Source organism: Passer montanus, unplaced genomic scaffold (assembly GCF_014805655.1).
Source record: "Passer montanus isolate IOZ18808 unplaced genomic scaffold, ASM1480565v1 scaffold12, whole genome shotgun sequence".
Taxonomy (NCBI): Eukaryota; Metazoa; Chordata; class Aves; order Passeriformes; family Passeridae; genus Passer; species Passer montanus.
The window spans coordinates 7744888-7766317 of record NW_024358722.1 but is presented as its reverse complement, the minus strand read 5'-3'; the positions used below and the strand labels follow the sequence as shown (position 1 = coordinate 7766317).

The following is a 21430-nucleotide window of genomic DNA, read 5'->3' as shown; positions in this document are numbered from 1 at the left end:
AAAGGTTTGATTGCTTTGTTTTAATATGTCATACTGCTTGGGGTCAAATCCTCTTTTGTTTATTACATATATAACTAAACCCATCAGTGGGTTTATCTACATGAAGGTACAGCCACACACTTACTTGTTTTTTACCACTTTAGTACTGTTGGAAGGGAAAAGTAATTTCCAAATTTCAATGTCTTTATTTTAATTAGTTGAATAATAACATTGTCATTGCCTGAAAGTATATAAAAAAAAGTCTGCATTAATAAAATAGATCATTGCCATTCTCCCTGCCCTTGAAGCTTCCTCTGTCTTTCATGAGCATTTTGTGAGCAAAGTAATGAGGATTCTGTGCTTTTTACTTTACACCAAAATCAGTCAAATGGAAAGGATTCTTCCTGGTTGGGAAAAGGAAGCTGCTATGCAATTTCTCTGTCTGCCTCAGTTATTACATTGTCACTGTGGGAGGTTCTCTGAATCACAGTCAGTTCTGCAGTGGGCTCCCCCTGCCCTGTGGAGGATACAAGTAAACAGTTAGTACTTTATTGAGAAACAAATAAAAAAAAACTAAAAAGTAAAGCCACTTCTCTAATTCTATGTAAGATTTGACTGCCACTGTGAAGTATTTTGAATCTGTGTAATGTAGTCTGTGTAATGAGCAGGCTTGAGCTTGCTGAGGGTACAACCTGTATAAAACCATGTTTTGAAAGCCATCTTCTCTGACCTATGTAGGTTATGCCCTCAATTGATCCTCAATGTGGTTATATGGAATTTTACTATAGAAATTTTAAGTACAAGGTTGCTTTGCTACATGCATTTCAAAGCTTGGACAGAAACAAATTGTTGCTATGAGGATGGGGATCTGGAAATGGAATCAGCAGGACAACTTTGAGATTTAGTGGCTTAAAGCAGTAAGTGATTTTCATTCCCTTTTTTGCCTTCAGATACCATGACTTTTCTGTAGCTAGCATGTGACTGGGATATCCACAGGGTCCTGTGTAGTGCAAAGCAGTTTGTATCTTGCTGTGGCCTGAGAATCATACAAAATTTTGGCAGTCCTCTTTTCTGTGAGACCTTGCTCTGTCTCTGGCCTTTGCATGATATGCACAAGATAATGGCTGTCTTGCTACAGATACTTCAGTAGTTTCTGTGCTGGCAACAACTTATTTTCAGGGTGCCATCACACATCCAGCGTAACTTATTGCAAAAGGATTGAGGTTGAATATTAGAAAAACAGCCTGCCTGCCAGAGTAGTGAAACAAGATACACAAGTGTGTTGTGGAATTTCCCTCACTGTAGATTTTTGAGAACCATCAAAAAAAATGAGAGCTGAGGATGCCTGAAATACATGGGACACTTCCCTACTCCAGGAGACTGAGCTTAGGAATCTCCTGCCACTTGAGCTTCTCTTATTCTGTGGGAAAGCAACAAAGCTAGAATTGAACAAATATTTAATAAACAACTTCTGAAAGACTAGAATCCCAGACACACAAGGTTCTGTTTCATCATGATGTATGTAGCTTTTGCAAGTATTAGGAAGAGACTGCTGAACTTCTCTAATCTACCACAAACACTTGCTTAAAATAGTGTCATTTGGGATCTGACTGGTTTAATAGTTACCTCTGGGAAAAGAGCTTTGTCCTGAAGTTTTTACAATGCTTGTTTTCCTTCTTCACATCACAACACTGCTTCCTTTCCAGGAAGCTGACGAAAGCCAGCAGCTCAGGTGTTGACCCTGCAGAGAGGTCATTTGACCCTGCAGATCCTTCCATAGCCTGGAGCTCTGTTAAAATAAGCATGGCTGTGTATGGCTGTGGAAGTTCACCTCCCACCGCAGCCCTGCCTGGATGGCTTGTCTCACCCTCCTTTCACTGAGGACACAGCACAGCCAGTGTGAGGGTGTGTCACCAGAGCAGAGACCACCACTGCTGCCACCACAGGGGGCTGGGCGTGCTCCAAGGAGGGGTGCAGTCAAATTGCAGGATGTGATTGTGGGCTTGCAGCAGTGACAGTAGACAGGTCAAGTCCCAAGGATGGCTTTTCTGATCAATACAATAATCTGATCAGTTACAATAAATTTATAATAATAATCAAATATGTTATGTATATAGTTACTTCACTTAGAAGATTTTTCATGGCTTTTTACTTCTAGTCAGTAGTTGACTTAATATGAGATATTTCATTTTGTTAGTCTGTCAGGTGCTTAACATTAATAATGCAAATACCAGGCTGCTAACACTGCTCATTACTAACACTGTAACAATGTGATCTGACTCTTACTGACACAAACTAATTTAATTTTCTGCCTGCAAGTTTATCAAGTCAAGTAAAGCCACAAAAATTGTTCTACATTTTGTAAATTATTACTTTACATTACTAGTTAGGACATGAATAGACACATTAAATTTCATGGAGTGAACCTTTTCTCATGAATGATAGCTTTAGTGTTTGCCATATGTAGAATGCATTTCCAGTTCTTTAATTTCAATTGCAGATTTGTTGACATAAGGGCATTGTGTTTAGAGTGAGGCTGTTTGTTCCTCCTGAAAAATAATACCAAAAGACTGAAATAACATTAGTTGGCATTGGTTTTTGGTCCTGTTGCCTGTGACATCTCCTTTACAACTGAAAAAGCACTAATGTCTACGTTGTGGAAAAAGGTTTGGAAGTTGAAACTTTATTTTAAAAACCTTGAGATGTGAAATTCATATTTCAGAAAACCTGCCACATAGTGATACTTTCTGTGTGGTATTTCTACTGATATAACTTCCTTTGCCAAACAAATTGTACTATGAACATTGTAGTTTCAAGTTGTTACATTGTTTCAGGAATCCAATTTTTATTTAAATCATTAATGTTACCAATAAAGAAATTGAGAGGAAGTAGGAGGGATTAATTTCTGATTTGTTTGCTTTGTGGATCTGACAGCTGTTTTAGTACAGAAATTGCTATATCCACCCTCCAAAATGAGGCCAGTACCCCATCATGCCTGTGAGGTCCCAGGGATATAAAAAGCAGACTGCATATTTATATGCATCCCCTACCTGGTCCAGTTCCTATAAAACAGAATTCTGTTTGTTAAATATAATTTTTGTTAAACTGTGCTGTATGGTCACTGAAGATGACTGTGTGTAATTCCATGTTGTTAATACTTTAAGCTTGTGTAAATTGTCGCTAATTCTGTGAGCATTGTAGAGATCAAGTGCAGAAACTTGAGGGCTTATCTTGAACACTTTTTTAAGAACAGTCTCTGAGTCATTTAAAGGAAAATTTTGTCTGAGCAGGTTTGGAAAGTAATCTCTCCTCACCTCAGCCTCTGCTGTAGCGAAGTGGATGGGCTGCAGCTGGGGCAGCACTGGGGGTTCACCCAGTCTCTTCAGGGACCTCACTCCTGGTTTTGAACAAATTTGGTTTTGGTCCAAATTATTACCAGCCACCAAGGCTGGGACATTTCTGAAAACTAAATTGGACTTCTATGTATTTGCTGAAATTACAATTGCACCATCAGTATCTACAAGACTCTTAAGTACTTCTGGACATTAAGTCCTCCTTTATTAAGTGTATTGAATGTGGAAGTATTTCTTTGAAAAAATGTGGGGAGTTACTGTTGTCCCTTCAGCTTTGAGTGAGCTTATGAATGTGCTCCTAATAATAACTAAACATGTAGAAAAATTTTGAATCGTGTAAATAATGATTGGATAGCTTTATAGTGCTATTGATGTTTTGGTTTGGGCTCTTTTTAAAAAAAAAGAAAAGTAACAGAAGCCCTCAAACAAAAATATGTGCCTGTGACACCCCAAATCACCTCTATCTGTGTGTATCTCAAGGGAAATTTTAAAATACATATAGGCAGAATCTCTCTTTTAAACAAGAATTTAATCATTTAAAGGTAAGTATGTGTTTGAAGGCAGATACATTTGAGCCTCAGCCCATGCTTCCAAGCCACCCAACATCTTTGGGATGATATACTTTAAAATGGAATTTATTCTTCAGTGCATTTAGTAAATAGCTGGCGTTGGCAGACATGTCTAGACACATATATCTTTTAAAACTCACCCATTCTGTGAGCAATTTTTCATTTCTTTAGTAGCACTCAGCATCTTTGTTAACAATACAGTGTTATTGAAGTATCTGATTCTCCTATCAAACGAGAAATTTCCTATTGGGTCTCCTAAATAATGCAGACTTGAGATACAGTAAGCAAAACGTGTATACTTGTTCTTTGTTTAAGAAGTAGTCTGGAAATATAATACCTCTAGAAAAATACATAGAAAAAATTAATGCTCTTTCTATGACTGTGGTAAACTATCTACATAATTTCTGTGCTCATCAGTAACAGCTTTATGATATCATATTATAGCATTTATATTACTTCTTTTTTTTTCTCTAAAAGGTATGGAATTAGATTGTTGCATGTGTTACTATTAAATAAGATTTTTCAAAAGAAAGGGTATAGAAATGTGACTATATGGAGGTGTTTAGGTTTTGCTTGTGGTGGGTTTTTTGTTGTTTTGGGTTTTGGGTTGGATTTTTTTTCCCTTTAAAGTAGATTAAATTCTTAAATGCAAAATCCTGTAATGATTTCTGCCTGGAGAAATCTTAATGACAGAATGTATGCTTCTACTGTACTGCCCAGAATAGAGTTTGGGAATAATCCTTTGAGACCTTATTTGGATGCATAAAGATCTGGTTACACTCCGTTCTGAATCCTGAGAAGTCCTGGACATTGTTTCTGCCCCTTCTCACTTTCCAGCATATTTTTAGACAAATTACTTCTCCTGCTTCAATCAATATCCTTCCTCTGTTTAGATATTATATAGTGCTAAAACAAAAGCTTGATTTCAGTACATACATACTGGTTCTCTTGCAAGGGTTTGCCTGGCAGCATCACCAGTTTCTGAGTTACTGTCGTGCATGACCCACACTTTGACTTTGATGGGGCTGAAACCATTTAACTAAAGCTTCATTGGTTTTTTTTCTTCCCCAAACACTGACAATTTGGTAACAATCCCCTCCAGATTCAGGGAAGGGATCAGCATTGTTCCCGTTTAGCAGTCAGCATCATCAGCAATAAAAAATGCTGGATATCCCCTCTATTTATGTGTAAGCTCTCTTTCTCTTTTTCTACCTTATTTTTTGCATTTATTTGGTTGTTGTCAGAATTCTGTAAGTACTCAGAACACTGAAGATAAAACAGGGCTATGCAGGATAATCTTGTTGCAGTTAGTGCTCCACATTGAGCCCTTCTCATTTATGCTGCAACTGTTTTAGTATGAAACAAGACCTGACATGGTTGAGCCTTTGATATTTGGTGTACAGGTCTTACTCCCCCAATCTTGTTTCTTTTGAAGATTGCTGAGCGTTATGCAGTACTTTCCTTTCTTTTAAATTGTAAGAAATTACTTTTAAGTTGTGTCTTATAATTCATGCTTAATGGATACTACACAATGAATAGCATTAAATGTGGTTCAGACAGTTCATTTAAGCCTATATTTTGCAGGTATTTATGAGTTTTGTGCAATTTTTCATGCCAGATACTTCTGACTTTTATAACACTTCCCTTAGAGCTTGGATTTAAGCGTGCAAGTCTTTTGAGTCTTTAAAATTGTAGGCATTATGTATGTATGTACATGTCAGTATATAAAAGCAATTATATGCTACTGTTTTTCAAATAACTCGAGTTACTCTTGGCTACAGTGAAAAGAAGTAGTGGCATTACTGGCTATGGTTTTGAAATAAAATTGGTTCTAAATTTGCCAGTCTCAAGTACCATCATATTAAGCCTAAACTCAATGTGCTCCTTCAACAGCGTTCTCCATGAACACTTGGAAATTGTCATAATTTCTTACTCCATCTTCTAAAAATAAAATGTAAGAAATGCATTTAAAAAGGATAAACTGAATAGTACAGGAGACAGAAGGACTCAAAACCAAAACAGGGAACAGAATGTACATTACATAAAGAAACAGCCTTTACTGAGGAAACGACAAACCTCTGTGACTATTTAGTAGAAATACCATGAGAAGAAATGGTTTATATTGAAACTTGCTAATATTCTGACTATGAAAAATTCACTTCTCTGCTAAGAACAGAAATGCCATGCACAGTATGCAGTATGCTAATGGTATTTTCTAGAACCTAATACATACCTCTGTAAGACTTTTAAAAATATATTTTAAAGGCCAATTTTGTTTGGGATGCTAGTAGTTTCAAAAGAATGCATTGCAAACACTATATTGTCTATATCATACAGATGATGGGGGTTTTCCCAAATGCTCCCTGCTTTCTGCTAGCATTTACTAATCTTTGCTTTCCTGCTTGTAAACAATGAGATATTTGAGGAGAGCAGTGTAGCTCCCTTCCAAAGTAGGTGTCTTCAGACAGATAAATTAACATCTCTAGCATGACTGTTCACTATGAGATAAAAGGATTTTAACTTAAATTTAGCCTGTTGTGAGTTCTACTAGAAACGGTGTCTTCAGACAGATAAATTAACATCTCTAGCATGACTATGAGATAAAAGGATTTTAACTTAAATGTAGTCTGTTGTGAATTCTACTAGAAATGAATGGTTCACAACCTGGGTATGAGCCAGAACAGACATGATCATCTGGTTTTGAGTCACCTGGGTCAGTTCCTGTCTGATTTTATGCCTGTGGCCCAAAACAGCAGTGTGAATCACAGAATTGTTCAGGTTGGAAAAGACCTTTGAGGTCATCAAGTCTGCCTTTTAACCCAGCACCTCCATGTTCAGTGCTAAACCATGTACCTAAGTGCCATATGCACATGTTTTTTGAACACTTCCAGGAATGGTGACTCCACCACATCATGGGCTACCTGTGCCAATGTCTGACCAGTGACCACCTTTTCAGTAAAAAGTTTTCCCTAAAATCCAGACTTATCTTCCAGGAATGGTGACTCCACCACATCATGGGCTGCCTGTGCCAATGTCTGACCACCTTTTCAATAAAAAGTTTTCCTTAAAATCCAGACTTACGCAAGATATGGCAGTGTTTTACTTGGGGACTGTGGGGAAGCATTGCTTATATGTTTATATAGGGTCACAGTGAATAACTGGCTGTACTTAATGTTAACTTGAAGTTAGTGTCGAGCTTGTGGGTGAGCTAATTTCTCCTGTGACGTCATCTGCTGTGATGAAAGGCTCATATCTGGTCATCCAGTGGTCAGTCATGCACTGTAATGTCAGATGCTTGGTTAGCCTGGAGAAGAAGAGCATGAGAGGAGACCTTTCTGCTCTCTAGGAGGCTAGGAGAGTGAAGTGACATGGGAGCTGGTCTCTTCTCCCAAATAACAATTGATAGACGAGGAAATGCTATCAAGTTGTACCAGAGGAGGTCTAGATTGGAAAAATTTCTTTTAAAATTGTGTAGGCATGCATTAGAACAGGCTTTCTGGGGAAGATACCATCCTTGGAGATATTTAAAAGACATGTGGATGTAGCAGTTAGGGACATGGTTTAGTAGTGGGCTTGGCAGTGCTGAGTTAGTGGTTGGATCAAGAGATCTTAGAGGTCTTTTCCAGTCTTAATGATTCCATGATTCTATGATTCCATGCTGCTCTGAGCCCTCTAACTGAGTCCTGCTGCTGACAGACAAGGTGGGGATTGCACACAGGGGGTATGAGAGGTGAGGTGTGGCAGAGCCAATGCTCTCGAACACACAGCTCCTCTGTGCACTTCCACTCTAAAGCAGGGCATGGTGGATGGGTTTGGCCAAGTGCCAGTCTCTAGTGACAAAAGGGGAACAGCAGACTGACAGCAGAGACTGTTTGAGGGCAACTGGCTGATGGACCTCCAGCATTATCCAAGATAGACCAAGAAAACTACATTTTCTAACTACAGTTAGAGGATCCTTCTCACACACAGTGATGCTATTTGTGTGGAAATGATTTTTGATAATCGAGGACTGCCATTTTATCTGATACTTTCAGATGCATTGCTTGTATCTGTTTTCAAGTCAGTGCATTTCTGAAAAGGATACCATTTCATTGTTTTATTTAAACTGTAATTGTTAGAAGGGAAACAACGGAATTTCATTAAAGAATTAAATAAAGAATTGAAACTAATGCAGTGAAAGTAGTTTTAAAACTTTGTTGGTAGAAACAGAGCAAACAAAAAAACCCAATGTCATGGTACTTCTTTTATGTAGCCAAAACAAAAGGAGGATTTTACACGCTCTGTAAAATTACAGGTGCTTTATCTGTGAAGAATTGCACTTAAGATTAAAAAAAAGAGAAAAACAGTACTGTAGACTGAATATCATATCAAATGTGTGTTATGCACTGTCAGAATATCTTATCTTCTCGCATCAGGTTGTGCATACTGTAGCAAAGTCTACAATCTGGTTGATAACCAAAAGAGCAGATCTGTGTTAATATAGAATTATTTCCTATAATAGCTTTTAAAAGATTTCCAGTAGCTTTCAGTAAATCATTCAAGAAGCTGGAAAAATGAATCTTTTATTGGCTTTTCAACTATTTGTTACATATGCTTTGTGGAAGACAGTCTTTCTCTTAAGGAGCTGTGATATTTATTAGACATTAGAGTTTTGCTTAATCCCTAAAAATAAACAAAATTGACAACATAAAAATAAACATAATTGGTAAATGTCTGGTATTTCTTATCTCTTTATTGAAGGGCAACCTACAACCAATGATTTTTGGTTGTTCTTCAGCATAAATAAAAGGGGTAACTTTGTGTATGAGGCAGTGTTTATTTACTGAGAGCTCACTTTAGAATAGGAGTGCCACTCTGGCCATCCCACAGATGTGTCATCTTAGGGTGAAAACTGACTCTGAGTATGAACTGTTTGTAAAACAATAATGTGTATGGAGCTTAGCCTCTTCTGTGCATAAATAAATTTGCTGGTGTCAAGGAGTTTAGCCATTGCTCTGCAGTGAAAGACATTGGTCCCCATTTGTTCATCTGTGTTCTGTTTTTCTCCCGAGATATCCATCTCGGGAGAAAATTTTAATTGGTTTAATTTAAGACCATTTTCTAGAAATTCTTTTATCAACACATTTTATATTTAAAACCCTCAAAAGCAGGTTTATTCCAAAGTTTGTAGAAGGATTTGAGACTTTTTAATATTGAGTTGTTCTCAGACTTTGAATTTTCTATGTGTTGTTATTAGGTACTGTACTGTTGTTTGGACAACTCAATCACGTAAGAAAAACTTGCAGCAGACCAAAGTTGGTGTTTTTAGGCTGTTGTAATGATTCATAGTAGCTGAAATTCAAACAATGACAAGTGTTAATGACAGATCAGTTGTGTTTTTCATTAACAGTTGTGAACTGTTCTTCATTGCTAATTAATCCTCAGCTTTTGTTTAATGCATACAGAATATTATGATGGTGTTAGTGATATTTTAAAAAAAAGACCCAATGCACTCTGAAGATTTTTTTTCCAAATGTTTTCACTCTTGAGTTATATCAAGTTCATTTTATACTTCCTCTACCATTAAATCTCATGTACAATTGGAATAGTAATTGATTAACAACTCCCTTCCCTTGAACATTTTGCTGAGCATATATTAGTATCAAAGTGGGTTTTTACAGCCTGAAGCTCATATCTCAATCAGGAATTCTAATAAGTAGTCCATTTTGGATGGAATTTTTTGTTCTGCTTGGTAATATGTATTTTTATGCTGCTTTCTTGCACTTGTATCAGCACTTTCTGAATGTACAGGGACATGGGGACGTTGGGATCTTTTTCTTCTCCTGAAGATCAAGTGAGGTGGAAGTCTGATCTGTTAGGAGAATCTAACTATATAATTACTGTTAAGAGGTTGTCAGTGTGCTTGATAGTGATAAAGTGTAGAGGACTTAATCCTAATTTAGCATGAATTTACAGATGATGCTTTAGAAGAACTAGAAGTTCCTGTACTAAGCAATGAAAACATTTGCCCTCTGCTAATTGATGCTAAAAATGAATAAAAATTACGCAAAACTTAAGGAAGTGCTTTTGCATTGCCGGCTACAGAGGATTATTATTTTTGAAGAATATCTACCTGTGCATAGCATTTGAGTTTCCCCAGACTTGTGTCTGTGGCAGGCAGTGCTTATTGTTTTTCCCTGTGTTTCAGCCCCCAAGGACAATGAAGAGCGCGTGTTCCGGGAGCGGATGCGCCCCAGGAAGCGCCAGGGTGCCGTGCGGCGCAGGGTGCATCAGGTCAATGGACACAAGTTCATGGCCACCTACCTTAGACAACCAACATACTGCTCGCACTGCAGAGACTTTATATGGTATGGAGTAACTTTGGCTTTGCTTTCTTTGAAACGTTGAGTTGGGGAGTTGGCACACCTTCCTGTTGCGCTGCAGTGAAAATGAGACAGAGCAGTAGTCCTTTTCCTCTTTATTTTGACATTAACCTGCCAACAGTGTCGCAGATGATAAAAGAATGCTCGTAAACCTCCATCACAAACATTAATTTTGGTTGTATTTGGGGTTCTTCTCCTTTCAGCCACAAAATTCCATATTTCCCTATCTAATGCACACTAAATTCCAGGTAGACAACCAGTCTAGTATTATGTAAGACCTAAGTATAGATTCAGACTTAACATTAGACCTTTACATTTTATCACAGTGACAGAATTCTTTGTTACGTGATTAAGAACCATCATATTTTTTCTAAGAAATGCAAAGCTTTTTTATATCCTACTGAAGTTAATGGAATATAGAATGGAATAGTTAATGGAACAACTTCTAATAACAGAGAGATTTTGGTGCTCAGTGTACAGGGTCTTTATTACTACAATGTACACCAAGAACTCCCCTTTAGAAATTATTTGCATTATTTTGAGTATTTTCAATTTTCAGGTAGGGAGAAGTGGTGCAGACATTCAGTTTTCAGTTGTTTTCCAGGAACTCCTGATATTTTCCAAAGTGACCTAGAGATACTGATTTACACAGAAGATCTGATGTGATTGACAGTAAATATTTCTTAGGAGTGCGTAATAAATCAGTCTTTCTTAATGTAAAATGGCATGAAATATGCATAAACTCAACTGCATTCCTCTAAAAAGTGCCTGGGGGTTATACTTTATGTTGGCTAAGGTGATTTCAAGCAATACTGACAAATGCAATCTGTCTATTTAGAGGTCTGCTTGAGGATGATTTACCATTTTGTCCCCTTTCCATGCGCCCTTTGGCTTTGTCTGTTTCACTATAGTAAATCTGTTTGTACGTCTGACTGCCTTCATGGTCTCTCATCCTGTTACCTCTCAGCACCTGAAATGTTCCTATTTGGACCTGATCTCAGTCCAGGCATGCAATTATCAGATTATTGGTTATGAAAAGATTTTCTTAAAACACGTGCACATCTAGTAAAGGGAAGGACAAAATATTTTCATTTTTAAGAATATTTCCTCTTCATTTTCTAAAACACTTTATTATTTTTCAGGGGTGTAATAGGAAAACAGGGATACCAATGTCAAGGTAAGAAAAATTCTACATAAGGACAGTTTAAATATATTTATTATAAGTAATAAGATACTTTTATCAGGCATCGTATATGTATGATGCTAAGGATTTAGCACGCAATCATTTGAATAAGTTTGTCTCAATAAGTATACAATCTTTGCACCAAGTCACAGTAATTTTTTTCAAAACTGTTGGTCTTAAGCATCATATAAGAAGTAGGAGCTCAGCTAACAGCCAGATTAACATCAGATCTCAGATATATCTTCATGTATATGCATGTAGGGAACCATGTCTGTGGATCTTGGCTTCTTCATTTTTCAAGTCTTTCATTTTAAAATTGAGAGCTCTTTATTCTGCTTAAGATTCTGTGTTTAAAAATTCCAGGTAATTGCAAAGACTGTAGTTCAAATAGATGAGATAATTATAGAGGTCATCATTAGAGAAGGTTATAGCAAAGACTGCACAAGTGCTTCATTTTCATCTCCCATTTTTCAACTCAATTTCTTGTACTCCTACTTCTTTATGCCTCTTGGGATGATGTGTTAGTACTTAAGCCTCATCTAACAAGTAGAAACCATCAAGTTAGTGATGATTTTTCAGTACAAAAGACTTGCTGCAGTCTCATTTTAAATAAATAAATGCCATTTTTTAATAGAGCTTTACATGCTTTAATAAGAATTACTGTATTAAATCTCATAGTAAACAAGTAAATGCCATTTTTTATAGACCACACAGAGGTATCTGGAGAGGTACCTTGACTTCTAATCTAATTTTTTTTTTTCTTACAACAACATCCAAAACTAGAGGAAGTGAAATTTGTTACTTCACTATGAGGGTTTTTACTTTGCTTAATGACCTTGAATTTTACAGTATGATAGACCTAGTAATTGTTTATCTTGTCTGTCATATCTGCAAATGTTATTCATTGATTAAGTAATCAGGATGTATATTGGCAAAACATTTTTGCCTCCTGAAACTTTTTACTGCTATCAACTTAGGCTAATGCGTTACAGAAAGAATATTTGACTTTCTTTTTTTCTATTCTTTTGAGCTTTACAATGAGTTATCTTCATATCTGTTTTCCTTTGAAAGCTCTTTAAACAGGAATTGTTTTTGTTATTGTGTCTCATGTAATGTGGAGATCATGGACTTCATCAGATAAACAAATCACATATGTAAAAATCGAGACAAATTGCGGCTAACATTTCAGAAAGTAATTTGTAGTTTTACAGATGAGATATTTGGCAGATGTGTTTTAGCTATCTTAAAATTCTTTAGTCTTTTGAAAGTCCATTATCTTCTGTTTTTGTAAACCAACTTATTTCATAGGACTCACCAAACCACTACCAGTCACTTACACACTTTCAGGTCCCAGTGGTTCTAATCTCCTGAGATCAGACTTCTGCTTTAAAATTAATCTTCATGAAATCTCATTCTTAGATCTGTTTTTGTCTTTCCAGTTTGCACTTGTGTAGTTCACAAGAGATGCCATGAACTTATAATAACGAAGTGTGCTGGCTTAAAAAAACAGGAAACTCACGATGAGGTAAATGTTTATAAATTAATTTTTCTATATAAAATTCTGTCTTTGATCTGTTCAAAACAGTATCATGTCCTCTGTTTAATCAATAGATGCTACAGACTTTTTTGTGCCCTTCTGGTCATTTTGTGGTGCAGGATTTACTTTGGAATGCTAGATTGCTATCACAGTTTTATTCACATGGGAATTATCATACAGAAATTTATTTCTAATTGGCTTACTTTCTATAACATCTGAGCTCAAAGTTTCAGAGGGCTCTTTCTACTCCTTTTCACTTTTAACATTCTCTCTCCATTTCTGAGTTAATACCATTCTTGTCAGTTTAATTCAGGCTGGGATCCCTCATTCCCTGGCTGCATTTTGTGTGGCTGAGCCATCAGCAGCTGGTTGGAGAGCTGGGGTGCTTGGGTGGGTATCTGACATCAACATAGACAACTGACCAGAATTTGCTTGCCAAGTCTCACCTCAACAAAGACTACATCCAAACTGTCAAAATGTGGTCATGTTTTTTTTAAATAGTTTCAGCCCTTGGGTGTAAACAGCGAATGCTTTTTCTTACACAGAAGGTTTTGGTTTGTGCTTCAACAGAAAAGTAAATGTATGCTCACTGGCCTGTTGTTTTGTGCAACAGCAAGGGCCTGTTTTCTTTTACCACAGGCTTAAGTGAGGTGGTCTTTGGGTGATCACAGTTCCTTGGCTATGCAAAAAAACCCTACATTTCATAATTTTATTTGTTAAAAATCTGCATTCATATGGTTTAAAAAGCCTGCCTTTAAGTTGAAAATCAGTTGTATGTAACAGGGCTGTTGTAATCTCTTCCTTAGACGTCAGCATGAGTTTGACTGAGGCACTAACTCATGATCTCATTTTTTCTGTGCAATTCCCTAGAATTTTCCTTACTGGGACCATTCTGTAATATCTGGTCCACAACCAGTATTTTACATCCAAAGTGTGATCACATACATACAATTGATAATTGATAATACAAATTGATAATTGATAATACAAATGATAAAGGACTGTGTTGGGCTAGTGCTGGTTTTGTGTAGTACTCACAGGAATATACAAAATCTTGTGCAGGTTTATATTCCCAGGCTCCAGACTGGTGGAGGCTTGCATACTTTGCTGATAGTCTCATTGTTTAGAAGGGGTACTAGATCACTGGAGAAAAGCCAGCAGTAATAGAAAAGGGAAGGAAAAACATAAAAATAAATCTCCTGCAGTGCAATGGCCACTCTGAAAACTTATCAATGACATCCTTTAATTAGTAAGTAATCATACCTTGGAATCCCTGAAGACAACAGGTATCATTGTCATTATCATAATCCAAAGAAGAGTGGGATATGAAAATGTAAAGGGTTTATGATGTATTTCTTTTTCTAGTCCTGTATTAGTTTGGCCTCATGTTCCTAAAACAATTGGGAGTGACTTCCTTGCCTTCCACATTGAGATCTTTCCTGATAGCTATGTATTTGTTGTTCCCAAAAGTACTAGGAAGTAGACTTTAGTCTTTATCTCTTGGACAACAGCAGCCCTTCCCCCTCTTTTTCCCAGATAAAGCAGTGACAAGAATTCTGGTGTTGGAGTGTATCTAATGCAATGGTCATCATCTGAGCACAGATCTATTTCATCTCATTTGAATTCTGTGTGGTGTCAAAATGCAGCAGGGCCTCATCATACACTGATTGCAAAGAAATGAATTAAAATTAAATGTGCTGTGCTGTCCTTTTTCAGCAAGTGGGATCCCAACGTTTCAGTGTCAACATGCCTCACAAGTTCAGCATTCACAATTACAAAGTGCCCACCTTCTGTGACCACTGTGGTTCGTTGCTCTGGGGTCTTTTGAGACAAGGTTTACAATGCAAAGGTAAGCTTCAGAGCTTTTCTTTTTCTTTGTGAGTGACTTGGAGACTTGGAAAGATTTCAAGTCACTATGTCAGCATGTACAGAAATAAATAGAAAATAAGCAGTGGAGCAATGTAAGGATTTCCATCATGGTTAGAACATGGTCTTTACCCTGTTAGCAACACCAGTAACAGTGTGCAGAGGTCAGATATTGAGAAACACATTTTGCACTCACTCCTGTGTAGGTTTATTGCCTTACAGGATATTAGAAGTTAACAGAAGATGATAAGCGGGACAATTTACATAGCTACAGTTTATATGCCTTTTGTGTTTTCAGGTTTGTTAAACTTTTTAAACATCAATATTCCATCTACTTTTCTCTTTAACACCATTTTCAAAAATTGCTGTTTTGTATTGGTTAGAGTAGGTAGAACCACTCCTGTGTGCACATGTCCAGAATATGAGATATTCTGATACCCAGCTAAATCATCCTTTGTGATGGTCTCCTTAGCCCCTCTATTCCAGAAAATAAAGGATTTATTATGTTCTACCACTTAAGAACCATGTACTCTGTCCAGGATATGTATGTGAAAATATGGCTGGAAGGTGCATTTGTGTCATTTTAGTTGGGCTCCCAATGGTGGGTTCCATATCTCATTGTTTCGAGCAGATCGATGTGAGGGGTGAGAAAAGTACAAAGAATTGTAAAGCAAAGTAATATTTCAGAAACAGTTAATGAAATACTTCCATTTGTAGGTGGAAGGAAATTATGTAATGAAGGAAATTATTATCAGGTTGTTAGGAAATAGTGCCTAGGGGAATGATAAGCATTTTCATTTTGTTATGCCTTAGGAATGGATAGGTCCATTGTCATAAATACAAAAATCATGTTGTGTACACTTCTCGACAGCAGAAACATGGGATTAGACCTGTATGTATAAATACATTATCTATAAAAATAGATCTTTGCAGTATTTAGGATTACATGTAAGTATAGGTGAAGGTTATGATAACGTCATGATGATGCTTCATGTCACAAATTGCTGAGCAGCAAGGGAAAGAAGAAATTTCTTTCACAGCAAAGTTATATGCAGTGAGACTTATGATGTTCAAGCCTTCTCTTGTGATTCCAGCTAGTGAACAGTGAGGAAATGTTAGGCTCTAAATGCTATTTGCACCTATTGAAGATTTTGCTCAAACGCTGTCTTAATTATGATAGAGATGCATTCAGTGGAGACTTTTCAATTAAATCTGGGCTTTTTCCTCTTTGATTTTATTTTTTTAACCAGAGTTATAGTATCTTTCTACCTAATCTGGGCCATGTGAGTTCTCTTTAATGTTCTAATTTAAGTACCATACTGTTCATTTGGTCTTAAGTGTTGTTTCTCATACTGTGTAGCAGATGCATAGAAACAATAGTGCAGAGAGTCTATGTTGCTTTCTCCATGTTCATAAAATTATTGCCTATAAAAGTGCAGTGTTCTCTGCATGAAATCTAGAACTCACCTGAACTGAAATGTCATTTTGCTTGGTTTTTTCTCTTTAACAAGTGCTGAGTGACTCCCTTCTTCAGAGGTGTACTTCCTTGCCCAGTGTGGTTATTAACACCATGAAGAGCATATAAAAGAGATTTATTCTTCTTCAGGTTTTTTTCACTGGTTATTCCTGTGCATCTTTTTACAAAATACATTCATGAAGTGGGACTGAACAAAATTTTCCTGCTCTTTCAAGCAGTTTGGCTCCTCAATGTCCTCTTCTATGGATCCTAGTTCAAACGTTTTACCTACTGCTGAGGTTTTGTCACTGAATATACATTCACTGAAAATACTGTGTTTAGCTATTTCTTTTTTCACTTCTTGTGAGCTGAAATGTACTTTAAAAGGAAAGTCACCAGCTTTCTGAAGTGCATGGCCAGATTCAGTGCCTGTCTCAGGCAAATATGGTTTTCTTTCTTAATGGGCTGTACAATAAAAGCTTTGCTGGTGAAAAATATAATGAAATGTAACATTATAAATACATATTTTTGTAATTTACTTTTCTCTAAAAAATAAAGAATGAGAAATTTGAACAATTGAACATTAATGTAGGATTTAATCACACTTGCAGCTGTGCTCTCTTTATGCCTCGTTCCACAAGAGGGCACTGAAGTCTCAGATAAAATGTCATCTGCTCCTAACAAATCCACTCCACGAGTTTTAATGGAGGTGTGTTCTTGCCTCTGCCCCATAATCTGGAAGCAAAGTAACCTTTTTTTCCCTCCTTGTAAAAATATAATCGTTTCAGGAGATTTAAGGGAAAGAGCTTAGTAACAGGATTGCCATCTAAATAAAGTAGGTGTTTAACCCTTAATTTTTATTTAAACTTAAAGCGCTGTCAGTTTTATGGCTGCCTACCTTAGAAGCTAATCTACTTCAGTGAAATTGTGTAAGAAGCAATAATACATAAGGATTTCATGTTGTGCTTTCCATAGTGGAGAGTTGAAATCCAAGATTTGAAGGACTTTCCTTCTAATTCAAATTAATTTAAAAGTTACAGGATGATTGGATAGTTTCATTTGTCCTTGTGTCTGTTCTGGGCACTGTATGAAACTTTCAAATCAAGCTAAGTGTTTTCCTACTGAGATTGTATTTATTTGAAAAAGTTCTTGATAGGTCCATTAAGATCTGATTTAGGTAAGGCAAATTAATGCCAAGACAGTATTTAGTTTACTGGATTGCTTTGTATTTCATTGCAGTTTGCAAGATGAATGTACATCGACGCTGTGAAACAAACGTGGCACCAAACTGTGGAGTGGATGCTAGAGGCATAGCTAAAGTTCTTGCAGATCTTGGAGTCACTCCAGATAAAATCACTAATAGTGGGCAGAGGAGGAAAAAGGTAATTTTACTATATATTATCACATTAAGAAAAAACAGATGAGTATGACTGTATTGTAATTTTATTAGATGGACTTCAATCCTGCTCAAATGACTTGCACAGTAATTTTTTAATATGTCAGTACAGACATAAGACTTTGTTTTGTAAGTGTAAATCACCTATTCTGAACTTTGATATGAAATTTATTTTGACCTAGTACAAGATTGCAGATCTCGAGTCTATAATTTCTGGAAGGATTTTGAGGAAGGACATTTGACAGACAGACAGTGTCTGGCAACAGTTAAAAACATAAATGTCTGGTGTGGCTCAGAATTGTCATTGAATAATTGATTGATTGATTAGCAGACAGCACTACTCCCTCCATAGTGTTGTAAATGTTAATAAACAAGCAATGTGCTGATTCTCATGAAGAGATGTTTGCCAGATTACAGTTCTGGAGTTGTCATGCCTTTTGTAGGAATAACCAGGCTGTTGTAGAAAAAAAAAGCACAGATCACCCTAAGTACATCCAAAATTGATGGAGTTATACCTGAGTGATGTGTACTGGATGAGAATGGGCCCACACTTTGTATCTCTGTTTGCATGATTGTCACAACAAAGCCATTGGTCTCACAGAAAAAGGCAATTTGTGCCATAATTTCTTTCAACATTGACAGTTGCTTCTGTTCATTCTCCTGCTTATTGCATGCTGGGATCCCCTATTAGTTGTTTTAAAATGTTACTGAAATGTAGGAAACTCGAGGGTGAATTAATTGATCTGACACTCCTGGGAAAAGGTGTTGTCATGGTGTTATTGCATGAGGTAGTTTGTAGTGCTTGCTGCTGCATGTTGCAGTTAAATGTATTTACTGGATGAATTTGAATACAGACTCATGGTGGCTTCTTAAAACTTTCCCCCTCACTGGGTATACACACTACATTTATTTCATCTTAAGAACCTGTTCTTCTTTCAGTTGCCTGTTTTTTCTGTCCAAAGACAGAGGCTTCCATTTCATGTGATGCCATCTACTGTATGGCTGAGGCTCTGCCAGTGAGAGTCCATAGGGATAGAAGATCTTTGCTTTCCTTCATACCTCTACTTTTGAACTAAAGTTGTTGAATTACATTTCCTCATGGCACAGGAAGATCACCCCTTTTGGAATTGTTCTTAGCTAATTGCAGGTGCAGAGACTCAACCACCAGTCCCGGGATGCGCGTCATCAGAAGAAGATAGGTCGAAATCAGCACCAACATCTCCATGTGATCAAGGTCAAACAAATCTTTTTATTTCCTATCTAACATATTTTGTCACACATTTTCCTGGAATAAAAAAAGTCTATGATCATAAGCCTCTGTAGATGCAAATTAATATAGCATTTACTATCAGAAATTGAAGCATTTAAAGTTATGAACTGTAAAATCTTTTTTAAAAAGACCTGCTTCTCATTTAATTCAAATCTGTGAAATTAGGTGGCTTTTAAAGGGAAAATTATAAAACAATCATCTTAAGATATTATTAAGTTTACTACATATGTCCTTGTCAACAAAATATATTTATGGAAGTAGTTTATATATTCTCTTGTAAGACTGGAAAATATTTTAAATAGTAACACAGAACTTGAGATAGAGCCTTTATTTACCTGAAAACCCATTTGTTAATAAGTTTTTGAGATAAAATTGACTCCTCGTTATTCCATGTTGAATGTTAGTAATAATAAATCTTGCATCCAGACAGGCTATGCTATATCCATGTCGTCTCTAGAGGCTTCTTAAAACCAAGATTCTTTTCAGCAATTTATTTTATGCAGAGATTTGGACACAGGCATTTTAATCTTCCCTGATATGACCTGATTTCATTGAGCTAAGCAGCTGATTGACAGAATGTGTATGTCAGCAGAATTTTTTGAGTCTGATCTACTTGTTTCTAAAAATTAGAAATCTGTGACCTCTGAATCCAGAACTGATTTAAATTTGTCAACCTTTTGGTTTCGCAAAGCATTGTTTTCATATAATGATGATTTTGAAAAATATCTGATGTTTTGTTTAAAATAAGAACAAAGAATTTGTCTAAATTCTCTCTTTAATTTGACCTTTATAGCTGTGCAGTAAAGTTGTTGCTTCATGCAGGACCTTGGGGCAGACCCTGAAGACTGTTAGTCACCAGGGCTCTCTGTATTTAATACTGAGAAACCTTCAGAACCATTTAGCAGATCTACACAATTGCTGCCTGAAGCAGCACTAGGAAGTGGTCAAACACTTTATTGGCAGGCATCTGATAACAGCTGGAGCTGAATAAGATGCTCCATTCATGTTGACTTCAAGGACTGGGACGCCCAACTGTCCTTTGAACTTTTGGAGACAGCTCTAAAATACTTAAGCAGGAAGATGAGTAAGTGCTACAGGAAGATAGGGATATTCAAAACAAAGTACTTCTCTGTGGTACAGGAACACCCAAAGTCACTAGAACAACTATTTGGCTACTATTCTGACTTATCTTTCAAGTTTTGGATATGTCATCTTCTTAAGTTCATTTTAAAAGGCCACCCTTCCTGTTAGAGCAGGGGTTTGTCTGATTACTGTAAGGTGGAGAAGCAGTTTGCTAAATATGTATCATTAACCACAGAATGCTCTTAAGCACAGCATTCAGAGATGATGAATGTCCCTTCCCACACTGACAAAGTTGGTCAAAACTAACTTTTTTGCTCTTAAACACAGCATTCAGAGATGATGAATGTCCCTTCCCACACTGATATGGACTAACACAGGCTGGTTTTCTGACAAAGTTGGTCAAAACTAACTTTTCCTTGCATTTCCACAGAAATCAAAGAGCTGGAAAACAACATTAGGAAAGCATTATCTTTTGACAATCGGGGAGAGGAACACAGAGCAACAGCTACAACATCAACAGACAACCAGCTGAACAAACCTGGGGAGAATGGTGAAAATGGGGAGGTCAAACAGGCCCAGAGCAAGAGAATAGGTCTTGAAGAGTTTAACTTCATCAAAGTATTAGGAAAAGGCAGCTTTGGAAAGGTGGGCAGCTTTTTTTCTCCCTTCTTTTCTTCTTTTTAAAATTTTTTTTTAAAGCTAGTGTTCAGGGGTGGTCTTGACTGTACCGATTTGGAAATGTTCATATTGACATTCAGCCTAGGAGTTTTCTTTTACCCAGCAGGTCAAAAGTATCAGTGTCCTGGTGAGCTGGCCTTGTCTGTGCTTTACCTCACTTTGTTAACTATGGTTAAGCCTTTTGCAACAAAATGTCAGTGTTTCATTGCAGCTACATACATACTGTTCAACAGAATTGCTGTGGTCAAGCAGAAAAAATCAGGTCAGGAATAATGCTGTGTGGTTAATTCACTTTCTTAGTAATTCCCAGTTTACTTATTTCACAGAACATTGTGCATACTTGTTTTTCCTCAGTGGGTGTGTTCAGTGCTGGAGGAAGCAGAACTGAAGCATTTCCACTCAGATAGGATGGGGCTTAGACAGCTGCCCAAAATGCAGTGTAAGCAGCAGAGATATAACTCACCAGAGTTCCCGTAGTAGGGAATTGGTGAGGGTGGAAGGGCCATTGCTATGTTTACAAGGCTTACAGGTTTTCTTTCCACACTGTTGTGCACCATGGAATCAAAGAGGTGGACTGAAATATGAATCTGTTTCAGAAGTACACTCTTCCTTCCTTGATATTACGGGAACTTCACATGCAGGGGAGCAGGGCTGAAGCAGTTCTTTTGTGTCCCTGTTTTCTAATCCTTTCTCTGAAA

The 21430-nt window shown here is 36.9% G+C and overlaps 1 protein-coding gene across 2 annotated transcripts in view; it reads left to right on the top strand.

Annotated features, from left to right (window-relative positions):
- The window catches only part of PRKCE (protein kinase C epsilon), a 286207-nt gene that overhangs the window by 165457 nt on the left and 99320 nt on the right, over positions 1 to 21430 (top strand). For both annotated transcript variants that reach the window (XM_039697891.1, XM_039697892.1), the window contains exons 3-9: positions 10089 to 10248; positions 11406 to 11440; positions 12886 to 12971; positions 14700 to 14832; positions 17545 to 17687; positions 18839 to 18935; positions 20485 to 20699. In XM_039697891.1, the coding sequence (XP_039553825.1) occupies positions 10089 to 10248; positions 11406 to 11440; positions 12886 to 12971; positions 14700 to 14832; positions 17545 to 17687; positions 18839 to 18935; positions 20485 to 20699 (869 nt within the window). The remainder of the gene's footprint in view (positions 1 to 10088; positions 10249 to 11405; positions 11441 to 12885; positions 12972 to 14699; positions 14833 to 17544; positions 17688 to 18838; positions 18936 to 20484; positions 20700 to 21430) is intronic.